This window comes from Oncorhynchus mykiss, chromosome 2, assembly GCF_013265735.2.
Source record: "Oncorhynchus mykiss isolate Arlee chromosome 2, USDA_OmykA_1.1, whole genome shotgun sequence".
Classification (NCBI taxonomy): Eukaryota; Metazoa; Chordata; class Actinopteri; order Salmoniformes; family Salmonidae; genus Oncorhynchus; species Oncorhynchus mykiss.
The window spans coordinates 357,754-385,000 of NC_048566.1; the positions used below are offsets into that span (position 1 = coordinate 357,754).

Genomic DNA, 27,247 nt, shown 5'->3' on the forward strand with positions numbered 1-27,247 from the left:
TCCTAGATCCTGCTTCAGTCTCTCTAGTCTTTATCTCTCTAGTCTGTATATATCTTGTCTGTATCTCTCATCTCTCTAGTCTGTTTCTCTCCATCTCTCTAGTCTGTATATATCTAGTCTGTATCTCTCCATCTCTCTAGTCTGTATATATCTAGTCTGTATCTCTCCATCTCTCTAGTCTGTATATATCTAGTCTGTATCTCTCCATCTCTCTCTAGTCTGTATATATCTAGTCTCTATCTCGCTATCTTTCTAGTCTGTAACTTGAATGTCATAATGATATTGGGAATGAAAGCTGTAGTGATTTCAGGTGTGTACTCAGTCTGTTATCCAACGTGTGATGTTAGACTACTTTCTCACAGTACTGATGATGACGGCGAGGAAAGGAATAGACTTTGAAAACTACAGCGATTAGAAATAGGCTTTTTTCGTAAATGCATTTGAACTCTCGTCTTTTGCTCACTGTAATGATATACTGAATATATCCGTCACACGGAAACATTACAGACATTGGAAGAGAATTCTCTCGTTCGGGTCATTTTATTGCACTCTGTGTCTTTGTTCTCTAGCGGAGTGCGGCTCAACCGTTTCCAACAGCGAAGGAGTTCTGTTGTCGCCCAACTACCCACTGAACTACGACAACAGCCACGAGTGTGTCTACAGCATTCAGGTGGAGACGGGAAAGGGCATCAACGTCTCAGCAAGCACTTTCCAACTGGCACAAGGAGACATTCTCAAGGTAATAACACCCCCCTTTTTTCATTCTCTCTCTTTCTCTCTCTCTCTCTCTCTCTCTCTCTCTCTCTTCTCTCTCTCTCTCTCTCTCTCTCTCTCTCATTCCTTCTCCTCTTGCATTCTACCTCCCCCTTTTTTCTCTCTCTCTCTCTTCTCTCTCTCTCTCTCTCATTCCTTCTCCTCCTGCATTCTACCTCCCCCTTTTTTCATTGATATATATATAATATGTATAATATATCAGAGGAAGATTCTGAGTGTGCCTTTTACATTCATTTCAAAACTGTTCCTGAGATCAGTTTGTATAATTAGCATAAAGACACTTCCATGTCTCTATTTTTGTATGAATAGATTACAGAATATCTACAGGTACATACTTCCAAATCAAATTGCATTTGTCACGTGCGCTGAATACAACAGGTGAAATGTAATGTGTAAGTGAACGGATTACTTACAAGCCCTTAAACCAGCAATACTTTAATAAAATAAATATTGTTAGTAAAAAAATTTAAAAAAATGTAATGAAAGTAACAAATAATTAAACAGCAGCAGTAAAATGACAAGTGAGGCTTTATACAGGGTATTACGGTACAGAGTCAATGTGGAGGCTATATACAGGGTATTACGGTACAGAGTCAAAGTGGAGGCTATATACAGGGTATTACGGTACAGAGTCAATGTGGAGGCTATATACAGGGTATTACGGTACAGAGTCAATGTGGAGGCTATATACAGGGGATACTGGAGCAGAGTCAATGTGGAGGCTATATACAGGGTGTTACGGTACAGAGTCAATGTGGAGGCTATATACAGGGGGTACTGGAGCAGAGTCAATATGGAGGCTATATACAGGGTGTTACGGTACAGAGTCAATGTGGAGGCTATATACAGGGGATACCGGTACAGAGTCAATGTGGAGGCTATATACAGGGGATACTGGAGCAGAGTCAATGTGGAGGCTATATACAGGGTGTTACGGTACAGAGTCAATGTGGAGGCTATATACAGGGTATTACGGTACAGAGTCAATGTGGAGGCTATATACAGGGTATTACGGTACAGAGTCAATGTGGAGGCTATATACAGGGGGTACCAGTACAGAGTCCATGTGGAGGCTATATACAGGGGGTACCAGTACAGAGTCCATGTGGAGGCGATATACAGGTTATTACGGTACAGAGTCAATGTGGAGGCTATATACAGGGGGGTACCGGTACAGAGTCAATGTGGAGGCTATATACAGGGGGTACCAGTACAGAGTCAATGTGGAGGCTATATACAGGGGTACCGGTACAGAGTCAATGTGGAGGCTATATACAGGGGGTACTGGTACAGAGTCAATGTGGAGGCTATATACAGGGGAGTACCGGTACAGAGTCAATGTGGAGGCTATATACAGGGGGTACCGTTACAGAGTCAATGTGGAGGCTATATACAGGGGGTACCGGTACAGAGTCAATGTGGAGGCTATATACAGGGGGTACCGGTACAGAGTCAATGTGGAGGCTATATACAGGGGGTACTGGTACAGAGTCAATGTGGAGGCTATATACAGGGTGTTACGGTACGGAGTCAACATGGAGGCTATATACAGGGTGTTATGGTACGGAGTCAATGTGGAGGCTATATACAGGGGGTACCGTAAAAGAGGGTTCTAGGTAGCAGCAGCGTAAAAGAGGATTCTGGGTAGCAGCAGAGTAAAAGAGGGTTCTGGGTAGCCCTTTGATGAGCTGTTCAGGAGTCTTATGGCTTGGGGGTATAAGCTGTTAAGAAGCCTTCAGCTGCTCCCCTCTCTGGGTATTCAACCACTCTGTATCAATAGATTACAGAATATCTACGTAGATTGACGAATGGTGAGTGAATGGATGGATGGAGGGATGGAGGGATGGACGGATGGAGGGATGCACGGATGGACGGATGGAGGGATGGATGGAGGGATGGATGGATGGAGGGATGGATGGATGGACGGATGGATGGATAGAGGGATGGATGGATGGATGGTTGGATGGATGGACAGATGGACGGATGGAGGGATGGATGGAGGGATGGATGGATGGATGGATGAGTGTATGGATGAAAGGATGGATGGACAGGATGAATGGGTGGATGGGTAAATGTGTGGATGGACGAATGGGTGGATGCATGAATGGGTGGATGGATGAAAGGGTACCTGAATGAATGGATGGATGGATGAGTGGATGAACAGATGGATGGATGGATGCATAGATGGATGGATGAATGAATGAATTAATGGATTGATGATTGGATGGATGGATGAATGGATGAATGAGTGAGTGAGTGGCTGGGTGAGTGGGTGAGTGGGTGAGTGAGTGGGTGAGTGGGTGAGTGGGTGAATGAGTGGATTTGACGTTAACCTCCTGTTGTCTCCTCTCTGCAGGTCTATGATGGAGGGGACAGTGCTGCTGCTGTTCTGGGTACCTACACCGGCTCCACCATGTTAGGCCTGGTCCTTACCTCCACCTCCAATCACCTGTGGCTGGAGTTCTACTCAGACCAGGAGCACACAGCAGGGGGCTTCAGACTCAGCTACTCCAGTGAGGAACACACACACGCACGCACACACACACACACACACACACACACACACACACACACACACACACACACACACACACACACACACACACACACACACACACACACACACACACCTTCATCTTCCTCTGACTGTGTGTTCAAACAGTGACTTATTTGACTGACAAATATTCCTTTTATAGTGTCTGAAATGGCACCCTATCCCCTATATGGTGCTCTATGCAGGCTCTGGTTAAACAAAGTGCACTATTTAGGGAATCCAATGGCATTTCAGGACGCAACCTAACTTTTTATTTTTCTCGATAATGATATTCATCCACACAGCGAGGGGGCTTCCAGAGGAGAACAACATGCTTTCTCTGCAATTACTTTGACTGGGTAACTTGTAGTGTTACCTGCCTTGTTAAAAGTTTGGAAATATCTGAGCAAATGAGTGTTTTGCAAGTTGTAAGCAGCCTTGTTGTAAGAATAGGGTTGAAACCTTACTCACCAGGTCCTCCCCCCCAACCATCCTGCCATTTGTAATATAACAAACCTGTTCCTAAGACGGAGTGAATTCAGTATGAGTGATTTGTTGTCCAGGAAGCGGGAACAGGCCAGGGTTGGGAGGGTCAGCTTAAATCTCGTTCAGAACATGAAATCTGATGTTTTCACGGTCGTTAGAGAGGGAAGCGTGTAGGTAATTTTCTAAATGTAGGCAGTAACTGTTGTGATTTATCCTGGCCATGACACTTGTAATACTGTAATAACATCTAGCATGGTGCTGTGTCTCTGCTAGGAGGCAGTAACATAAATCATAATTACGTCCAAAATGGCACCCTATTCCCGATATAGTGCACTATGTTTGACCTGAGCCCAACAAAAGTAGTGCACTACATAGGGAATAGGGTTCGAATTGGGACGAACAGAGACATGCTCTCTGGGTTTATGTGCTCTCTGCTGCTTCCGCATAGCACGGCACTTTACAGTTACAACCTGACTGACTGGAGGAGACTTGACATGACCACAGTCCTTTACAGATACAACCTGACTGACTGGAGGAGACTAGACATGACCACAGTCCTTTAGAGATACAACCTGACTGGAGGAGACTAGACATGACCACAGTCCTTTAGAGATACAACCTGACTGGAGGAGACTTGACATGACCACAGTCCTTTACAGATACAACCTGACTGACTGGAGGAGACTAGACATGACCACAGTCCTTTACAGTTACAACCTGACTGACTGGAGGAGAGTAGACTTGACCACAGTCCTTTACAGTTACAACCTGACTGACTGGAGGAGACTAGACATGACCACAGTTCTTTACAGTTACAACCTGACTGACTGGAGGAGACTTGACATGACCACAGTCCTTTACAGTTACAACCTGACTGACTGGAGGAGACTAGACATGACCACAGTCCTTTACAGATACAACCTGACTGACTGGAGGAGACTTGACATGACCACAGTCCTTTACAGTTACAACCTGACTGACTGGAGGAGACTAGACATGACCACAGTCCTTTACAGTTACAACCTGACTGACTGGAGGAGACTTGACATGACCACAGTCCTTTACAGATACAACCTGACTGACTAGAGGAGACTAGACATGACCACAGTCCTTTACAGATACAACCTGACAGACTGGAGGAGACTAGACATGACCACAGTCCTTTACAGATACAACCTGACTGACTGGAGGAGACTAGACATGACCACAGTCCTTTACAGTTACAACCTGACTGGAGGAGACTAGACATGACCACAGTCCTTTACAGATACAACCTGACTGACTGGAGGAGACTAGACATGACCACAGTCCTTTACAGTTACAACTTGACTGACTGGAGGAGACTAGACATGACCACAGTCCTTTACAGATACAACCTGACTGGAGGAGACTTGACATGACCACAGTCCTTTACAGATACAACCTGACTGACTGGAGGAGACTAGACATGACCACAGTCCTTTACAGATACAACCTGACTGGAGGAGACTAGACATGACCACAGTCCTTTACAGATACAACCTGACAGACTGGAGGAGACTAGACATGACCACAGTCCTTTACAGATACAACCTGACAGACTGGAGGAGACTAGACATGACCACAGTCCTTTACAGATACAACCTGACTGGAGGAGACTAGACATGACCACAGTCCTTTACAGTTACAACCTGACTGACTGGAGGAGACTTGACATGACCACAGTCCTTTACAGATACAACCTGACTGACTGGAGGAGACTAGACATGACCACAGTCCTTTACAGTTACAACCTGACTGGAGGAGACTAGACATGACCACAGTCCTTTACAGATACAACCTGACTGACTGGAGGAGACTAGACATGACCACAGTCCTTTACAGTTACAACTTGACTGACTGGAGGAGACTAGACATGACCACAGTCCTTTACAGATACAACCTGACTGGAGGAGACTTGACATGACCACAGTCCTTTACAGATACAACCTGACTGACTGGAGGAGACTAGACATGACCACAGTCCTTTACAGATACAACCTGACTGGAGGAGACTAGACATGACCACAGTCCTTTACAGATACAACCTGACTGACTGGAGGAGACTTGACATGACCACAGTCCTTTACAGATACAACCTGACTGGAGGAGACTAGACATGACCACAGTCCTTTACAGATACAACCTGACTGACTGGAGGAGACTAGATATGACCACAGTCCTTTACAGATACAACCTGACTGACTGGAGGAGACTAGACATGACCACAGTCCTTTACAGTTACAACCTGACTGACTGGAGGAGACTAGACATGACCACAGTCCTTTACAGATACAACCTGACTGGAGGAGACTAGACATGACCACAGTCCTTCACAGATACAACCTGACTGACTGGAGGAGACTAGACATGACCACAGTCCTTTACAGTTACAACCTGACTGGAGGAGACTAGACATGACCACAGTCCTTTACAGATACAACCTGACTGACTGGAGGAGACTAGACATGACCACAGTCCTTTACAGTTACAACCTGACTGGAGGAGACTAGACATGACCACAGTCCTTTACAGTTACAACCTGACTGGCTGGAGGAGACTAGACATGACCACAGTCCTTTACAGTTACAACCTGACTGACTGGAGGAGACTAGACATGACCACAGTCCTTTACAGATACAACCTGACTGACTGGAGGAGACTAGACATGACCACCATCCTTTACAGTTACAATTTGACTGACTGGAGGAGACTAGACATGACCACAGTCCTTTACAGTTACAACCTGACTGACTGGAAGAGACTTGACATGACCACAGTCCTTTACAGATACAACCTGACTGGAGGAGACTAGACATGACCACAGTCCTTTACAGATACAACCTGACTGACTGGAGGAGACTAGACATGACCACAGTCCTTTACAGATACAACCTGACTAGAGGAGACTAGACATGACCACAGTCCTTTACAGATACAACCTGACTGACTGGAGGAGACTAGACATGACCACAGTCCTTTACAGATACAACCTGACTGACTGGAGGAGACTAGACATGACCACAGTCCTTTACAGATACAACCTGACTGGAGGAGACTAGACATGACCACAGTCCTTTACAGATACAACCTGACTGGAGGAGACTAGACATGACCACAGTCCTTTACAGATACAAGTTGACTGACTGGAGGAGACTAGACATGACCACAGTCCTTCACAGATACAACCTGACTGGAGGAGACTAGACATGACCACAGTCCTTTACAGATACAACCTGACTGGAGGAGACTAGACATGACCAAAACATTACCTGAAAGAGATCTACCTGGAACCAAAAAGGGTTCTTTAAATGGTTCTCCTATGAGGACATCTGGACAGCCTAAGCGTGTGTGTACTATATTTTTGTTGGCTATTTGATAGCTAATATATTCAACAATAAATATTAATACAACAATTAATATGCAACAATTACAAGTTAATTAGTGATCAGAACCAAAAGTGGGAGGACAATAAACATATGCTACATTGCCTCCACTAATCTGGTAGTGGTAGTGGGGTGCTAGATATCCAGTCTCCAATATGGCTCTAATCTGATAGTGTTAGATGTCAGGTCTCCATTATGGATCTAATCTGATAGTGGTAGATGTCTAGTCTCCTTTATGGATCTAATCTCATAGTGGTAGATATCCAGTCTCCATTATGGCTCTAATCTGATAGCTGTAGTGGGGTGCTAAATATCCAGTCTCCATTATGGCTCTAATCTGATAGTGGTAGATGTCCGGTCTCCATTATGGCTCTAATCTGATAGTGGTAGATATCTAGTCTCCATTTTGTCTCTAATCTGATAGTGGTAGATGTCTAGTCTCCATTTTGTCTCTAATCTGATAGTGGTAGTGGGGTGGTAGATGTCTAGTCTCCTTTATGGCTCTAATCTGATAGTGGTGGTGGGGTGGTAGATGTCTAGGCTCCATTATGGCTCAAATATGATAGTGGTAGATGTCTAGTCTCCATTATGGCTCTAATCTGATAGTGGTAGATATCTAGTCTCCATTTTGTCTCTAATCTGATAGTGGTAGATGTCTAGTCTCCAATATGGCTCTAATATGATAGTGGTAGATGTATAGTCTCCACTATGGCTCTAATATGATAGTGGTAGATGTCTAGTCTCATTTATGGTTCTAATCTGATTGTGGTAGTGGGGTGGTAGATGTCTAGTCTCCTTTATGGCTCTAATCTGATAGTGGTGGTGGGGTGGTAGATGTCTAGGCTCCATTATGGCTCAAATATGATAGTGTTAGATGTCTAGTCTCCATTATGGCTCTAATCTGATAGTGGTAGATATCTAGTCTCCATTTTGTCTCTAATCTGATAGTGGTAGATATCTAGTCTCCATTTTGTCTCTAAAATGATAGTGGTAGATGTCTAGTCTCCACTATGGCTCTAATATGATAGTGGTAGATGTCTTGTCTCCACTATGGCTCTATTATGATAGTGGTAGATGTCTAGTCTCCTTTATGACTCTAATCTGATAGTGGTAGTGGGGTGGTAGATGTCTAGTCTCCTTTATGGTTTTAATCTGATTGTGGTAGTGGGGTGGTCCATGTCTAGTCTCCTTTATGTCTCTAATCTGATAGTGGTAGTGGGGTGGTAGATGTCTAGTCTCCATTATGGCTCTAATCTGATAGTGGTAGTGGGGTGGTAGATGTCTTGTCTCCATTATGGCTCTAATCTGATAGTGGTAGTGGGGTGGTAGATGTCTAGTCTCCATTATGGCTCTAATCTGATAGTGGTAGTGGGGTGGTAGATGTCTAGTCTCCATTATGGCTCTAATCTGATAGTGGTAGATGTCTAGTCTGTTAATACCTCATCCCTTACACATAGGGTTAAGACCTCATCCTTAACACATAGGGTTAAGACCTCATCCTTAACACATAGGGTTAAGACCTCATCCCTAACACATAGGGTTAAGACCTCATCCATAACACATAGAGTTAAGACCTCATCCCTAACACATAGGGTTAAATACCTCATCCCTAACACATAGGGTTAAATACCTCATCCCTGAAACATAGTGTTAAGACCTCATCCATAACACATAGAGTTAAGACTTCATCCCTGACACATAGGGTTAAGACCTCATCCCTAACACATAGGGTTAAATACCTCATCCCTAACCCATAGGGTTAAGACCTCATCCCTAACACATAGGGTTAAGATGCTCATCCCTTCGTCCCACTGTTAAGAGGAGCCGTAGCCTATAGCACTTCTCCATCCTGCTACCAGAGTCACGGTCACTTGAGCAGTTAATTAGCTAGATGTAATTGTTGTCTCTGTCCAGAAAGGATCTTTTTCCTGCTTAGTCATTTAATGGGACTTTAAGTCCACCATACTCATTATGTTCTGAAGCGGGACAGTATTCCCACGCTTTATTAATCAATAAGGCACGCGTCCCAAATGGCACCCTATTCCCTATAGATATATAGTGCACTACATTTAACCAGAGCATCGGGTGCTACATAGGACATAGTTAATGTCTTTACCACAGGAGGTTGGTGGCACCTTAATTGGGGAGGACGGGCTCGTGCTAATGGCTGTTAATGAGTGAAATGGTAGCGAACATGTTTTCAATGTGTTTTTAATGCCGTTTCCAATTCACGTCGTTCCAGCCATTATTATGAGTTGTCCTCCCCTCAGCAGCCTCCTCTGGTCTTTACAATGCAGAGGAATGAGATTATGTCACTGTGTGACACTATGGCTGGTTCCCAGAAACACTTACTAGTTGAAATGCCGACACATTGTATGTCCTTGTGTGCGTATGTGCTCTAGTGTGTGAATGTGTGGTCTCCAGGTGTGCAGCCATAATGTGAGCACCTCTGTCGTCTCGAGGATGGTCTTCATAATGTGTGTTGTCTCTAGGATGGTCTCCATAATGTGTGTGGTCTCTAGGAAGGTCTCCATAATGTATGTGGTCTCTAGGATGGTCTCCAAAATGTGTGTGGTCTCTAGGATGGTCTCCATAATGTGTGTGGTCTCTAGGATGGTCCCCATAATGTGTGTTGTCTCGAGGATGGTCTCTATAAGGTGTGTTGTCTCTAGGATGGTCTCCATAATGTGTGTTGTCTCGAGGATGGTCTCCATAATGTGTGTGGTCTCTACGACGGGCTCTATAATGTGTGTTGTCCCTAGGAAGGTCTCCATGATGTGTGTTGTCTCTAGGACAGTCTCCATAATGTGTGTTGTCTCTAGGAAGGTATCCATAATGTGTGTTGTCTCTAGGATGGTCTCTATAATGTGCATAGTCTCTAGGATGGTCTCCATAATGTGTTTTGTCTCTAGGACAGTTTCTATAATGTGTGTGGTCTCTAGGACAGACTCTATAATGTGTGTTGTCTCTAGGACTGTCTCCATAATGTGTGTGGTCTCTAGGATGGTCTCCATAATGTGTGTGGTCTCCAGGTGTTCAGCCATAATTTGAGCACGTGTGTCCTTGTTTCTGTCGTCTCTAGGATGGTCTCCATAATGTGTGTTTTTTCTAGGAATGTCTCCATAATGTGTTTTGTCTTGAGGACGGTCTCTATAAGGTGTGTTGTCTCTAGGATGGTCTCTATAATGTGTGTTGTCTCGAGGATGGTCTCCATAATGTATGTGGTCTCTAGGATGGTCTCCATAATGTGTGTGGTCTCTAGGACGGTCTCTATAATGTGTGTGGTCTCTAGGATGGTCTCCATAATGTGTGTTGTCTCGAGGATGGTCTCTATAAAGTGTGTTGTCTCTAGGATGGTCTCCATAATGTGTGTTGTCTCAAGGATGGTCTCCATAATGTGTGTGGTCTCTAGGATGGTCTCCATAATGGTTGTGATCTCTAGGAAGGTCTCCATGATGTGTGTTGTCTCTAGGATGGTCTCTATAATGTGTGTGGTCTCTAGGATGGTCTCCATAATGTGTGTGGTCTCTAGGACAGTCTCTATAATGTGTGTGGTGTCGAGGATGGTCTCCATAATGTGTGTGGTCTCTAGGATGGTCCCCATAATGTGTGTTGTCTTTAGGACTGTCTCCATAATGATACAACCTGTTTTTCCCTCTTTGTCTTCTCCTCCACTCTATAATGTGTGTGGTCTCTTGGACATTCTCTATAATATGTGTGGTCTCTAGGAAGGTCTCCACAATGTATGTTGTCTCTAGGACAGTTTCTATAATGTGTATTGTCTCTAGGACAGTCTCCATAATGATACAACCAGTTTTTCCCTCTTTGTCTTCTCCTCTACTCTATAATGTGTTTTGTCTCTAGGACAGTCTCCATAATGATACAACCTGTTTTTCCCTCTTTGTCTTCTCCTCTACTCTATAACTCTCTGGCAGGTTTTGATCTGTCTCACTGCGAGGATCCCGGGGTGCCTCAGTTTGGGTTCAAAGTCAGCGACCAGGGGCACTTCGCTGGCAGTGCCATCACGTACGGCTGTGACCAAGGTTATTCCCTGCACGGAAGTGGCATACTCAAGTGCATGACCCGAGAGAGAAGAGCGTGGGACAACCAGCTGCCCTCATGCATAGGTAATCCTTCCTTGTCCCCCTCTTTCTTTCAATCTCTCTTCTCTCTCCATCTCTCTCTCTTTCTATCCATCTCCCTCCCTTCCTGTCTCTCTCTCTCTCTCTCGTTATTTCTCTCTCACCTCTTTCTTTCTCTTTCTCTCTCTCCATCTCTCTCTCTCGTTCTATCCATCTCTCTCTCTCGTTCTATCTCATCTCCCTCCCTCCCTCCCCTACCTCACTCCCTCCCTCCCTCCCTGTCTCTCTCTCCTGTTCTTTCTCTCTCTCTCTCTGTCTCTCTTTCTTTCTCTTTCTCTTTCTCTCTCTGTCTCTCTGTCTTTCTCACACTCTCTCTCTCTCTGTCTCTCTTTCTTTCTCTTTCTCTCTCTCTCTCTGTCTCTCTTTCTTTCTCTTTCTCTCTCTCTCTCTGTCTCTGTCTTTCTCACTCTCTCTCTCTCTGTCTCTCTCTCTCTCTCTCTCTCTGTCTCTCTCTCTCTCTCTCTCTCTCTGTCTCTCTCTCTCTCTCTCTGTCTCTCTGTCTTTCTCACACTCTCTCTGTCTCTCTGTCTTTCTCACGCTCTCTCTCTCTCGGTCTCTCTTTCTTTCTCTTTCTCTCTGTCTCTGTCTTTCTCTCTCTCTCTCTCTCTCTGTCTCTCTGTCTTTCTCACGCTCTCTCTCTCTCCCTCCCTGCATCCTTTCTCTGGCAGCCCATATTAGTATACAGTCCAATCAGACAGTCAACATTGCTGAGCTCAGTGTTAATCTCAGGGATTTAGTCCTACATGATTTCCACTTAATTGGACTGTTGGAAAAACGTTCCGCTTTTCATTTAGTTGGAGAAGACAAATAGCTCTCATGTTTTGTTCAGAATAATTGATCCTTGAGAATGGGGGTGATGCCAGCTGATTCTTTATGTTAAGTGGTCTTGATGCCAGCTGATTCTTTATGTTAAGTGGTCTTGATGCCAGGTGATTCTTTATGTTAAGTGGTCTTGATGCCAGTTGATTCTTTATGTTAAGTGGTCTTGATGCCAGTTGGTTCTTTATGTTAAGTGGTCTTGATGCCAGTCGATTCTTTATGTTAAGTGGTCTTGATGCCAGTTGGTTCTTTATGTTAAGTGGTCTTGATGCCAGTTGGTTCTTTATGTTAAGTGGTCTTGATGCCAGTTAGTTCTTTATGTTAAGTGGTCTTGATGCCAGATGATTCTTTATGTTAAATGGTCTTGATGCCAGTTGGTTGTTTATGTTAAGTGGTCTTGATGCCAGATGATTCTTTATGTTAAGTGGTCTTGATGCCAGTTGGTTCTTTATGTTAAGTGGTCTTGATGCCAGATGATTCTTTATGTTAAGTGGTCTTGATGCCAGTTGATTCTTTATGTTAAGTGGTCTTGATGCCAGTTGGTTCTTTATGTTAAGTGGTCTTGATGCCAGTTGATTCTTTATGTTATGTGGTCTTGATGCCAGTTGGTTCTTTATGTTAAGTGGTCTTGATGCCAGTTGATTCTTTATGTTAAGTGGTCTTGATGCCAGTTGATTCTTTATGTTAAATGGTCTTGATACCAGTTGATTCTTTATGTTAAGTGGTCTTGATGCCAGTTGATTCTTTATGTTAAGTGGTCTTGATACCAGTTGATTCTTTATGTTAAGTGGTCTTGATGCCAGTTGGTTCTTTATGTTAAATGGTCTTGATGCCAGTTGGTTCTTTATGTTAAATGGTCTTGAGGCCAGCTGATTCTTTATGTTAATTGGTCTTGATGCCAGTTGGTTCTTTATGTTAAGTGGTCTTGATGCCAGTTGATTCTTTATGTTAAGTGGTCTTGATGCCAGTTGGTTCTTTATGTTAAGTGGTCTTGATGCCAGTTGGTTCTTTATGTTAAGTGGTCTTCATGCCAGTTAGTTATTTATGTTAAGTGGTCTTGATGCCAGTTGGTTCTTTATGTTAAATGGTCTTGATGCCAGTTGGTTCTTTATGTTAAGTGGTCTTCATGCCAGTTAGTTATTTATGTTAAGTGGTCTTGATGCCAGTTGATTCTTTATGTTAAGTGGTCTTGATGCCAGTTGGTTCTTTATGTTAAGTGGTCTTCATGCCAGTTAGTTATTTATGTTAAGTGGTCTTGATGCCAGTTGATTCTTTATGTTAAGTGGTCTTGATGCCAGATGATTCTTTATGTTAAGAGGTCTTGATGCCAGTTGGTTGTTTATGTTAAGTGGTCTTGATGCCAGTTGGTTCTTTATGTTAAATGGTCTTGATGCCAGTTGATTCTTTATGTTAAGTGGTCTTGATGCCAGTTAGTTATTTATGTTAAGTGGTCTTGATGCCAGATGATTCTTTATGTTAAGCGGTCTTGATGCCAGATAATTCTTTATGTTAAGTGGTCTTGATGCCAGTTGATTCTTTATGTTAAGTGGTCTTGATGCCAGATGGTTCTTTATGTTAAGTGGTCTTGATGCCAGTTGGTTCTTTATGTTAAGTGGTCTTGATGCCAGTTGGTTCTTTATGTTAAGTGGTCTTGATGCCAGTTGGTTGTTTATGTTAAGTGGTCTTGATGCCAGATGGTTCTTTATGTTAAGTGGTCTTGATGCCAGTTGGTTCTTTATGTTAAGTGGTCTTGATGCCAGTTGGTTCTTTATGTTAAGTGGTCTTGATGCCAGTTGATTCTTTATGTTAAGCGGTCTTGATGCCAGATAATTCTTTATGTTAAGTGGTCTTGATGCCAGTTGGTTCTTTATGTTAAGTGGTCTTGATGCCAGTTGGTTGTTTATGTTAAGTGGTCTTGATGCCAGTTGATTCTTTATGTTAAATGGTCTTGATGCCAGTTGGTTTTTAACGTTAAGTGAGAGCATTGTGCTGTATTCTAGTGATTTAAAATAATTAACTCATCACATTTTATTATTTATTTTATTTTGAGTGATTGGAAACATTTAAATGTCTCTTTTTTTTAGTAGCTCGTGGACTAATGCACGTCTATCCAAATCATCCATTTTTTAAAAAGGTTTTTGTCCGTTTTCCATCCTTCCCGTCTGTGATCAGTGTTAGATGTTTAGATTCCTGCGTTAGGTTCAGTCCATTGTGAAGACGAGGAGGACAATCCACTGAAGTTATTCACTGCAATTAGCTTGAGTCTAGCAGGTGTAGAGACGCTGTGTATCAGCGGCGTATTGTGCTGATAGATTCTGGTAAAAGATGGACATAAACATTCGGCAGGTGTGTAGCTACAGAGTGGCTTCATAAATGCCTCCGGAGCCTTGGCTTCTCTATTTAGCATGGATTTATTCAGGAATATCTCCTGTGAGCTACTACTGTATTCTTTTGTATGCAGTGTTTTGGTTGTTAAACAGTGGCTGGCCCTAAAGAGCTGGAGTTAACACTTTACTGATAGGAAGTCTGTTATCCAGCTTGAATAACAAATCCTTTTCAACGGGGACAGAGAGTTTAGTGTATGTAAAACAGAGCGAGAGAGAGACACTGAGAGAGAGAGAGACACAGAGAGAGAGAGAGAGAGAGAGAGAGAGACAGAGAGAGACAGAGAGAGAAACGAGAGAGATAGAGACAAGAGAGAGAGAGAGAGAGAGAGAGAAATGAGAGAGAGAGAGAAATGAGAGAGAGAGAGAGACAGAAACGAGAGAGAGAGAGAGAGAGAGAAACGAGAGAGATAGAGACAAGACAGAGTGAGAGAGACAAGAGAGAGTGAGAGAGCATACAGAAAGACAGTAGAGGATTATTGTGTATGCAGTGTTTTGGTTGTAAACCAGTGTCTGGCCTAAAGAGCAGGAGCTAACACAGTTTTAACAGGAAGTCTTTTATCCATCTTGAATAGCAAATAATTTTCAACAGGTACAGAGAGTTTATTGTATGTAAAACAGAGAGCGATAGAGCTTCAAAGAGAGAGAGAGAGAGAGAGAGAGAGAGAGAGAGAGAGAGAGAGAGAGAGAGAGAGAGAGAGAGAGAGAGAGAGAGAGAGAGAAACACGAGAGAGGGACTGCTAATTATCAACATCCAGAAAAGAGCCGTTAAATTATACAACCACCTAAAAGGAAGAGATTCCCAAACCTTCCATAACAAAGCCATCACCTACAGAGAGATGAACCTGGAGAAGAGTCCCCTAAGCAAGCTGGTCCTGGGGCTCTGTTCACAAACACAAACAGACCCAACAGAGCCTCAGGACAGCAACACAATTAGACCCAACCAAATCATGAGAAAACAAAAAGATAATTACTTGACACATTGGAAAGAATTAACAAAAAAACAGAGCAAACTGGAATGCTATTTGGCCCTAAACAGAGAGTAGAGTACCTGACCACCGTGACTGACCCCAAAATTAAGGAAAGCTTTGACTATGTACAGACTCAGTGAGCATAGCCTTGCTATTGAGAAAGGCCACCGGAGGCAGACCTGGCTCTCAAGAGAAGACAGGCTATGTGCCCACTACCCACAAACTGATTTGATAAACTCCCATGTCTACTGGGTGAAATACCACAGTGTGCCATCACAGCAGCAAGATTTGTGACCTGTTGCCACAAGAAAAGGTCAACCAGTGAAGAACAAACACCATTGTAAATACAACCCATATTCATGTTTATTTATGTTCCCTTTTGTACTTTAACTATTTGCACATCATTACAACACTGTACATAGAAATGTCTTTATTCTTTCGGAACATTTGTGAGTGTAATGTTTTACTGTACATTTTTTATTGATTATTTCACTTCTGTTTATTATCTATTTCACTTGCTTTGGCAATGTAAACATATGTTTCCTATGCCAATAAAGCCCCTTAAATTGAAATTGAGAGAGAGAGAGAGAGAAACACGAGAGAGAGAGAAACACGAGAGAGAGAGAGAGAAACATGAGAGACAAATGAGAGAGAAAGAGAGAGAGACAGAGAGAGAGAGAGAGAGAGAGAGAGAGAGAGTTGATGAGATGCTTGCTTTCTGCTTTGATACCTGTTATGGTTCTGCTGTTAGATCAGATAGATAGTTAGTTCAGTTGTTAGATCAGATAGATAGTTAGTTCAGTTGTTAGATCAGATAGATAGATAGTTAGATCTGTTGTTAGATCAGATAGATAGATCGTTAGTTCAGTTGTTAGATCAGATAGATAGTTAGTTCAGTTGTTAGATCAGATAGATAGATAGTTAGATCTGTTGTTAGATCAGATAGATAGAGAGTTAGATCATTTGTCAGATCAGACAGATAGATAGTTAGATCTGTTGTTAGATCAGATAGATAGATAGTTAGATCTGTTGATAGATCAGATAGTTAGATCTGTTGTTAGATCAGATAGATAGATAGTTAGATCAGATAGATAGTTAGATCTGTTGTTAGATCAGATAGATAGATAGTTAGATCTGTTGTCAGATCAGACAGATAGATAGTTAGATCTGTTGTTAGATCAGATAGATAGATAGTTAGATCTGTTGATAGATCAGATAGTTAGATCTATTGTTAGATCAGATAGATAGATAGTTAGATCTGTTGTCAGATCAGACAGATAGATAGTTAGATCTGTTGTTAGATTAGATAGTTAGATATGTTGTTAGATCAGATAGATAGATAGTTAGATCTGTTGTTAGATCAGATAGATAGATAGTTAGATGTGTTAGATCAGATAGATAGATAGATAGTTAGATCATGTAATTTATACTAATGAAGTGTGGATAGTTTGTTAGCGATACTGAGGGCTGATGATAACCAGGACAATAGCTGAGAAATTCAAAATGTGCAGTGTTGAGTCTCTCTCCCACAGACCAGGACCAGACACATATATTTTCTGGACAGTCTTTTAAAGGTAATTCATGGTGCCATTAAGAGGCATAATTTAGGCATTTCTAAGTACTTTAGGTACTCTGTCTACCGCACACCATTCCATTACCAGGTACAAGGAGAAAGGGGCTTTACACCATTCCATTACCAGGTACAAGGAGAAAGGGGCTTTACTCTAGGATTTACTAACCGCTAGTCATTTGTATTCAGATCTCTATTCTGTTTTTTTTTGTGTATTCTCCGTGTTGAATAACTGGGAATAGTCTGATTTGACAAGTCTGGCAGTTGGGTGTGCATGTACTTCTTTAATACATTTTCCCTCCAGGGAACTGTTCTGTTGTTTAGATGTTGGATGTTGACAAGGTCGGATGACCTGTTAGTGACCTGTTTTTTTTGGTGTGTGTGTTACTGTGTGTGTGTGTTTCTGTGTGTGTGTGTGTGTGTGTTTCTGTGTGTGTGTGTTTCTGTGTGTGTGTGTGTTTCTGTGTGTGTGTGTGTTTCTGTGTGTGTGTGTTTCTGTGTGTGTGTGTGCCTCCAGCGGAGTGTGGCGGTAGGTTCAAAGGTGAGCCTACAGGCCGCATCCTGTCTCCTGGATATCCCTTTCCTTACGACAACAACCTGCGCTGTACCTGGACCATCACTGTCAACTCTGGCAACATCGTCAGGTAGCTACTTCAAATATAGAATTGGAATCGGATATTAACTTTTTTACCACAAAATGAATAGGCAAAATGGGGTACCCTTGTCTGGTACCATACAGAACCATTCCCTTAGCTGGTAATTGGCTTTGGAGGTATGTACGCATCAGAGTTTCCCTTAGCTGGTAATTGGCTTTGGAGGTATGTACGCATCAGAGTTTCCCTTAGCTGGTAATTGGCTTTGGCGGTATGTACGCATCAGAGTTTCCTTAGCTGGTAATTGCCGGCTTTTGACCGGTAAGAAAATATGAGCCAATAAATACAATTGTTGCCAAATTGAGTGGAAGAAAAAACAATCCCATTGCAAAACAATGCTTTTTATTCATTGTTGGAAATATCAGTCGATGGAAATACATTTGACCTCCATGTTTATCGGTCTATAGGTTAATTTGCTAAATTTTGTATAATTAAATCGGGTCGTGTATATTTTTTTTTGTTAGTCATCATGTATCTTATTTATCACATGAGCACAGCATACAGAGCCTGTTTTGAGCTGAATATCACTTGTCAGACTTCTCCAGGTCCTGCAGCTCCTCTGCTCGTTGCTCCTGGTTATATCCCACCGTAGAAACACTCAGACAGTTATTTTATAAAGACTTCTCCAGGTCCTGCAGCTCCCCAGCTCGTTGCTCCTGGTAATATCCCACCGTAGAAACACTCAGACAGTTATTTTATAAAGACTTCTCCAGGTCCTGCAGCTCCTCTGCTCGTTGCTCCTGGTAATATCCCACCGTAGAAACACTCAGACAGTTATTTTATAAAGACTTCTCCAGGTCCTGCAGGTCCTGCAGCTCCTCAGCTCGTTGCTCCTGGTAATATCCCACCGTAGAAACACTCAGACAGTTATTTTATAAAGACTTCTCCAGGTCCTGCAGCTCCCCAGCTCGTTGCTCCTGGTAATATCCCACCGTAGAAACACTCAGACAGTTATTTTATAAAGACTTCTCCAGGTCCTGCAGCTCCCCAGCTCGTTGCTCCTGGTAATATCCCACCGTAGAAACACTCAGACAGTTATTTTATAAAGACTTCTCCAGGTCCTGCAGCTCCCCAGCTCGTCGCTCCTGGTAATATCCCACCGTAGAAACACTCAGACAGTTATTTTATAAAGACTTCTCCAGGTCCTGCAGCTCCTCTGCTCGTTGCTCCTGGTAATATCCCACCGTAGAAACACTCAGACAGTTATTTTATAAAGACTTCTCCAGGTCCTGCAGCTCCCCAGCTCGTTGCTCCTGGTAATATCCCACCGTAGAAACACTCAGACAGTTATTTTATAAAGACTTCTCCAGGTCCTGCAGCTCCTCAGCTCGTTGCTCCTGGTAATATCCCACCGTAGAAACACTCAGACAGTTATTTTATAAAGACTTCTCCAGGTCCTGCAGCTCCTCAGCTCGTTGCTCCTGGTAATATCCCGCCGTAGAAACACTCAGACAGTTATTTTATAAAGACTTCTCCAGGTCCTGCAGCTCCTCAGCCCGTTGCTCCTGGTAATATCCCACCGTAGAAACACTCAGACAGTTATTTTATAAAGACTTCTCCAGGTCCTGCAGCTCCTCTGCTCGTTGCTCCTGGTAATATCCCACCGTAGAAACACTCAGACAGTTATTTTATAAAGACTTCTCCAGGTCCTGCAGCTCCTCTGCTCGTTGCTCCTGGTATTATCCCACCGTAGAAACACTCAGACAGTTATTTTATAAAGACTTCTCCAGGTCCTGCAGCTCCCCAGCTCGTTGCTCCTGGTAATATCCCACCGTAGAAACACTCAGACAGTTATTTTATAAAGACTTCTCCAGGTCCTGCAGCTCCTCAGCTCGTTGCTCCTGGTAATATCCCACCGTAGAAACACTCAGACAGTTATTTTATAAAGACTTCTCCAGGTCCTGCAGCTCCTCTGCTCGTTGCTCCTGGTAATATCCCACCGTAGAAACACTCAGACAGTTATTTTATAAAGACTTCTCCAGGTCCTGCAGCTCCTCAGCTCGTTGCTCCTGGTAATATCCCGCCGTAGAAACACTCAGACAGTTATTTTATAAAGACTTCTCCAGGTCCTGCAGCTCCTCAGCTCGTTGCTCCTGGTAATATCCCACCGTAGAAACACTCAGACAGTTATTTTATAAAGACTTCTCCAGGTCCTGCAGCTCCTCTGCTCGTTGCTCCTGGTAATATCCCACCGTAGAAACACTCAGACAGTTATTTTATAAAGACTTCTCCAGGTCCTGCAGCTCCTCTGCTCGTTGCTCCTGGTAATATCCCACCGTAGAAACACTCAGACAGTTATTTTATAAAGACTTCCTCATATGCCATTGAAACCAACATTTCTTTCCTGTTCTATTGGTTCTTATATACATTTTCAATTGTCCAGAAAGTCAAAGGCACAATCCTTCAGTCATATTATCAACTCGTCTTAGTTGATGCATCTTTAGATTCCCCTCCTCTTTCTAAGTTTCTAACTGAGATCTCTGTCACATTTGAAACCGTTCGCATCAGGGTGCACCGTTTAGAATGGTGTTTTCCCCACGAATTGCATTTTGGGAAAATGTTTGAAAGTGATGTTTTATTGGGCAGCTTTCATGACAGGAAGTTACACGTTCTATGAAGATGAATTACCATAATCTAAATATGATTTCTGTCATTCTGAGCACCGTGTGGTGGACACCCTAATGGGTTACGCAAACCGAATGGCTATGGGGGTCAGATAATTTACTAAAAATGGGCGTTAAATTAAAATATTCCTAGTCATCTTGTCCGGCGGCACATTTTGCATAACGAAAATCCTGGTACTCATCTACCTTTTTTTTTTTACCATGAAATTAAAATGAAGAGAAAAAAAATGGGGCATCCTTCTCTGGTATCTCGCATATTAATGCGTTACAAAACATAGCCTTCTGCATTTCCAGATATTGTTAATGCTTTACTCAGAACCAAGTAATTAAAGATTCAGAATACACAGTTGGTGACTGCCTGTAGAGGTACTGTAGTTTCTCTAATCATTTCGGTCGCTGCCTGACTGTGGAGTTGGTTTGTCTAATCCGATCCCAATCCTTCCCAACTAGCCCTCCAGTGCCTGGCACCAGTCAAAGGGAAGATGTGAATAGTTTTCAGATGGTTTGTCCTGCCAGACACTTGGTGATAGAGTAAACAGAAAATGCACACAACCTCAAGCGAATACAGATAGAAGATGAATAATTTGTGATTTGAAATTGGTGTTGTCTTGGCCAAAATCTTTTTTAATTTTTTTATCCGATTTATTAAATACCATCCTCCCTAAGCCTCCAGTTCCTGGCGTTCGACACAGAGGCATCTCACGACATCCTGGAGGTTTGGGACGGACCAGCGGAAAATGAGATGTCTCTGAGGGAGGTGTCTGGCTCCCTGCTCCCCGAGGGGATACACAGCACCCTCAACGTCGTCACCGTTCAGTTCCAGACTGACTTCTACATCACCAAGTCTGGCTTCGCCATCGACTTCTCAAGTGAGTGTTTCAAGAAGAATACCTTTCAGTTTCTTGAGTGACAAGAAAGACGAGCATTTATAGATTCTATTTACTTTCAACTCTGTAATATTTGGTCTCATATGAACTGGGAAGCTAACGGGTCTCATGTGAACTGGGAAGCTAACTGGTCTCATATGAACTGGGAAGCTAACGGGTCTCATATGAACTGGGAAGCTAACGGGTCTCATATGAATTGGGAAGCTAACGGGTCTCATATGAACTGGGAAGCTAACGGGTCTCATATGAACTGGCAAGCTAACGGGTCTCATATGAACTGGGAAGCTAACGGGTCTCATATGAACTGGGAAGCTAACCTGTCTCATATGAACTGGGAAGCCAACGGGTCTCATATGAACTGGGAAGCTAATGGGTCTCATATGAACTGGGAAGGTAACGGGTCTCATATGAACTGGGAAGCTAACGGGTCTCATATGAACTGGGAAGCTAACGGGTCTCATATGAACTGGGAAGCTAACCTGTCTCATATGAACTGGGAAGCCAACTGGTCTCATATGAACTGGGAAGCTAACGGGTCTCATATGAACTGGGAAGCTAACAGGTCTCATGTGAACTGGGAAGCTAACGGGTCTCATATGAACTGGGAAGCTAACGGGTCTCATATGAACTGTGAAGCTAAATGGTCTCATATGAACTGGGAAGCTAACTGGTCTCATATGAACTGGGAAGCTAACGGGTCTCATATGAACTGGGAAGCTAACGGGTCTCATATGAACTGGGAAGCTAACGGGTCTCATATGAACTGGGAAGCTAACGGGTCTCATATGAACTGGGAAGCTAACGGGTCTCATATGAACTGGGAAGCTAACGGGTCTCATATGAACTGGGAAGCTAACGGGTCTCATATGAACTGGGAAGCTAAATGGTCTCATATGAACTGGGAAGCTAACTGGTCTCATATGAACTGGGAAGCTAACGGGTCTCATATGAACTGGGAAGCTAACGGGTCTCATATGAACTGGGAAGCTAACGGGTCTCATATGAACTGGGAAGCTAACGGGTCTCATATGTCTGCTGTGTGTCCTTCAACTGTTGCGTAACGCCCTGTCTGCTGTGTGTCTTCAGGTTCAGTGGCGACAGCCTGCAGAGATCCAGGCCTGCCTATGAACGGCAGTCGTCACGGAGATGGGAGAGAACCAGATGATACGGTGACCTTCTCCTGTGATCCAGGATATGAGCTGCAGGGAGAGAGCAAGATCACCTGCATCCAAGTGGACAACAGATACTACTGGCAGCCCAGCCCTCCCAGCTGCATTGGTGAGGATTTACTACTGTACTGATCTATGCTATACTGATCTATTCTATACTATACTGATCTATACTATACTGATCTATTCTATACTATACTACTGGCAGCCCAGCCCTCCCAGCTGCATTGGTGGGGATTTACTACTGTACTGATCTATACTATACTGATCTATACTATACTATACTATACTACTGGCAGCCCAGCCCTCCCAGCTGCATTGGTGAGGATTTACTACAGTACTATACAGATCTATACTATACTGATCTATACTATACTGATCTATACTATACTATACTATACTACTGGCAGCCCAGCCCTCCCAGCTGCATTGGTGAGGATTTACTACTATACTGATCTATACTATACTGATCTATACTATACTATACTACTGGTAGCCCAGCCCTCCCAGCTGCATTGGTGAGGATTTACTACTGTACTGATCTATACTATACTGATCTATACTATTCTATACTATACTACTGGCAGCCCAGTACTGTACTGTACGTATATATACTATACCATACTATACTGTACTGTACTATAATATACTGTACTATACTGTACTGTACTGAGCTATACTATACTACGCTGTTCTATACTGTACTCTACTGTACTTATAAATACTATACCGTACTAAACTGTACTGTACTGATCTATACAATACGTGCTGTTCTATACTATACTGTACTATCCTGTACTTATATATACTATACCGTACTATACTGTACTATACTACAATATACTGTATTATACCATACTATAGTATACTATACTATACTATGCTATGCTATAATATACTATACTATACTATACTATACTATACTATACTACTGGCAGACTATCCCACCCAGATGTGTTGGTGGGGCTGTATATGAAATATAGCTGGTTTATCAGCCCTCCATCTGTATTGGTGGGGCTGTATATGAAATATAGCTGGTTTATCAGCCCTCCATCTGTATTGGTGGGGCTGTATGTGAAATATAGCTGGTTTATCAGCCCTCCATCTGTATTGGTGGGGCTGTATATGAAATATAGCTGGTTTATCAGCCCTCCATCTGTATTGGTGGGGCTGTATATGAAATATAGCTGGTTTATCAGCCCTCCATCTGTATTGGTGGGGCTGTATATGAAATACAGCTGGTTTATCAGCCCTCCATCTGTATTGGCGGGGCTGTATATGAAATATAGCTGGTTTATCAGCCCTCCATCTGTATTGGTGGGGCTGTACATTAAATATAGCTGGTTTATCAGCCCTCCATCTGTATTGGTGGGGCTGTATATGAAATATAGCTGGTTTATCAGCCCTCCATCTGTATTGGTGGGGCTGTATATGAAATATAGCTGGTTTATCAGCCCTCCATCTGTATTGGTGGGGCTGTATATGAAATACAGCTGGTTTATCAGCCCTCCATCTGTATTGGTGGTGCTGTACATGAAATACAGCTGGTTTATCAGCCCTCCATCTGTATTGGTGGGGCTGTATATGAAATATAGCTGGTTTATCAGCCCTCCATCTGTATTGGTGGGGCTGTACATTATATATAGCTGGTTTATCAGCCCTCCATCTGTGTTGGTGGGGCTGTATATGAAATACAGCTGGTTTATCAGCCCTCCATCTGTATTGGTGGGGCTGTATATGAAATATAGCTGGTTTATCAGCCCTCCATCTGTATTGGTGGGGCTGTATATGAAATACAGCTGGTTTATCAGCCCTCCATCTGTATTGGTGGGGCTGTATATGAAATATAGCTGGTTTATCAGCCCTCCATCTGTATTGGTGGGGCTGTATATGAAATACAGCTGGTTTATCAGCCCTCCATCTGTATTGGTGGGGCTGTATATGAAATACAGCTGGTTTATCAGCCCTCCATCTGTATTGGTGGGGCTGTATATGAAATATAGCTGGTTTATCAGCCCTCCATCTGTATTGGTGGGGCTGTATATGAAATACAGCTGGTTTATCAGCCCTCCATCTGTATTGGTGGGGCTGTATATGAAATATAGCTGGTTTATCAGCCCTCCATCTGTATTGGTGGGGCTGTACATTATATATAGCTGGTTTATCAGCCCTCCATCTGTATTGGTTGGGGCTGTACATTATATATAGCAGGTTTATCAGCCCTCCATCTGTATTGGTGGGGCTGTACATTATATATAGCTGGTTTATCAGCCCTCCATCTGTATTGGTGGGGCTGTACATTATATATAGCTGGTTTATCAGCCCTCCATCTGTATTGGTTGGGGCTGTACATTATATATAGCTGGTTTATCAGCCCTCCATCTGTATTGGTGGGGCTGTATATGAAATACAGCTGGTTTATCAGCCCTCCATCTGTATTGGTGGGGCTGTATATGAAATATAGCTGGTTTATCAGCCCTCCATCTGTATTGGTGGGGCTGTATATGAAATACAGCTGGTTTATCAGCCCTCCATCTGTATTGGTGGGGCTGTATATGAAATATAGCTGGTTTATCAGCCCTCCATCTGTATTGGTGGGGCTGTATATGAAATATAGCTGGTTTATCAGCCCTCCATCTGTATTGGTGGGGCTGTATATGAAATATAGCTGGTTTATCAGCCCTCCATCTGTATTGGTGGGGCTGTATATGAAATACAGCTGGTTTATCAGCCCTCCATCTGTATTGGTGGTGCTGTACATGAAATACAGCTGGTTTATCAGCCCTCCATCTGTATTGGTAGGGCTGTATATGAAATATAGCTGGTTTATCAGCCCTCCATCTGTATTGGTGGGGCTGTACATTATACACTAAAATGAATATATCTGTGGTTGTTCTGTTTGCATCGTCAGGGGTTTCAAAGACGGGCTCCTAGGAACCGAACGAGGGGTTATTCCGTTTAACACTACAGCGAGAGTTATTCTGTCCTCAGGCTGTATCAGCGAGGCTCTTAAACGCCAGGTCTTCCTTGTAAAAGAGGTCTTCTGACCTCACTGGGACTTCCTGGATAAATCAAATAAAACATCTATGATAACAATATATATATATATATATATATATATATATATATATATATATATATATACTACTAGGAATATAACTGTGTTTATTCTGCGAAGCTTTCTGCAATAGTGGGGCATTAAAAGGTCCGTTTTCAACCCCGTTTTGGTGGATATAACAGGGGTCAGTCTATATTAATGAAACACTACTGGGGGTATAACAGGGGTCAGTCTGTATTAATGAGGTAAGTCTGTATTAATGGGGTCAGTCTGTATTAATGAGGTAAGTCTGTATTAATGGGGTCAGTCTGTATTAATGGGGCCAGTCTGTATTAATGGGGTCAGTCTGTATTAATGGGGCCAGTCTGTATTAATGGGGTCAGTCTGTATTAATGGGGTCAGTCTGTATTAATGGGGTCAGTCTGTATTAATGGGGTCAGTCTGTATTAATGGGGTCAGTCTGTATTAATGGGGTCAGTTTGTATTAATGGGGTCAGTCTGTATTAATGGGGTCAGTCTTTCCTACTAACTGAATTGGTGACACGTACAAATTAAACCCTGCTAGGGATATTTTCTAGTTGTATTATTCTGTCTGAAAACCCCCGGTGTGGTTAAAGAGGTTAACGGTACCGTGACCAAGACATTAAAACCACAACATTATGTGGTACTGTATATTTTGAACGTGTGTGTGTATATGTGTGTGTGTGTGTGTGTTTCTGCAGCTCCCTGTGGGGGTAATGTAACAGGATCATCAGGATTCATCCTCTCCCCCAACTTCCCCCTCCCCTACCCGCACAGCAAAGACTGTGATTGGCTGATCGCTGTCCACTCAGACTACGTCATATCACTGGCTTTTATCAGGTAAGAAATGAATGAATGAATGAATGAATGAACGAACAAATTAATGAATGAATGAACGAATAAATTAATGAATAAATGAACAAATGAATGAATGAACGAACAAACTAATAAATTAATGAATAAATGAACGAATGAATGAACGAATGAACGAATGAATGAACGAATGAATGAACGAATGAATGAATCAATGAATGAACAAATTAATGAATGAATGAATGAATGAATGAATGAACGAATCAATGAACGAATTAATGAACGAATTAATGAACAAACGAACGAACGAATGAATGAACGAACAAACAAATGAATGAACGATTCCATTCAGGTAATCTTCTGAACTGAACTGAACTTCTGAACTGAAACACACCAGAGAGACGAACAGCTGAGAGCAGAAGAGTGTTGCAGTGTGTTAGAGATCGCCTGCTGGGGGTTGATGAACTGTGGGAGATTCAACATGTAGAATCATCAGGAAATTAAAGTTGAAATGAAAACATTTGACAGCCGATGTTACTGTGGTGTTCCTCTCTACTGGTATCTGAGTCATGATGTTACTGTGGTGTTCCTCTCTACTGGTATCTGAGTCATGATGTTACTGTGGTGTTCCTCTCTACTGGTATCTGAGTCATGATGTTACTGTGGTGTTCCTCTCTACTGGTATCTGAGTCATGATGTTACTGTGGTGTTCCTCTCTACTGGTATCTGAGTCATGATGTTACTGTGGTGTTCCTCTCTACTGGTATCTGAGTCATGATGTTACTGTGGTGTTCCTCTCTACTGGTATCTGAGTCATGATGTTACTGTGGTGTTCCTCTCTACTGGTATCTGAGTCATGATGTTACTGTGGTGTGGTGTTCCTCTCTACTGGTATCTGAGTCATGATGTTACTGTGGTGTTCCCCTCTACTGGTATCTG

At 42.8% G+C, this 27,247-nt stretch overlaps 1 protein-coding gene across 1 annotated transcript in view; it reads left to right on the plus strand.

Moving 5' to 3' along the window:
* LOC110512917 (CUB and sushi domain-containing protein 3) overlaps positions 1 to 27,247 on the plus strand; it is a 523,013-nt gene that overhangs the window by 208,572 nt on the left and 287,194 nt on the right. The window contains exons 23-29 of the mRNA XM_036934833.1: positions 570 to 739; positions 3,131 to 3,287; positions 11,133 to 11,324; positions 17,601 to 17,727; positions 21,027 to 21,229; positions 22,334 to 22,525; positions 26,197 to 26,335. Of these exons, the coding sequence (XP_036790728.1) occupies positions 570 to 739; positions 3,131 to 3,287; positions 11,133 to 11,324; positions 17,601 to 17,727; positions 21,027 to 21,229; positions 22,334 to 22,525; positions 26,197 to 26,335 (1,180 nt within the window). The remainder of the gene's footprint in view (positions 1 to 569; positions 740 to 3,130; positions 3,288 to 11,132; positions 11,325 to 17,600; positions 17,728 to 21,026; positions 21,230 to 22,333; positions 22,526 to 26,196; positions 26,336 to 27,247) is intronic.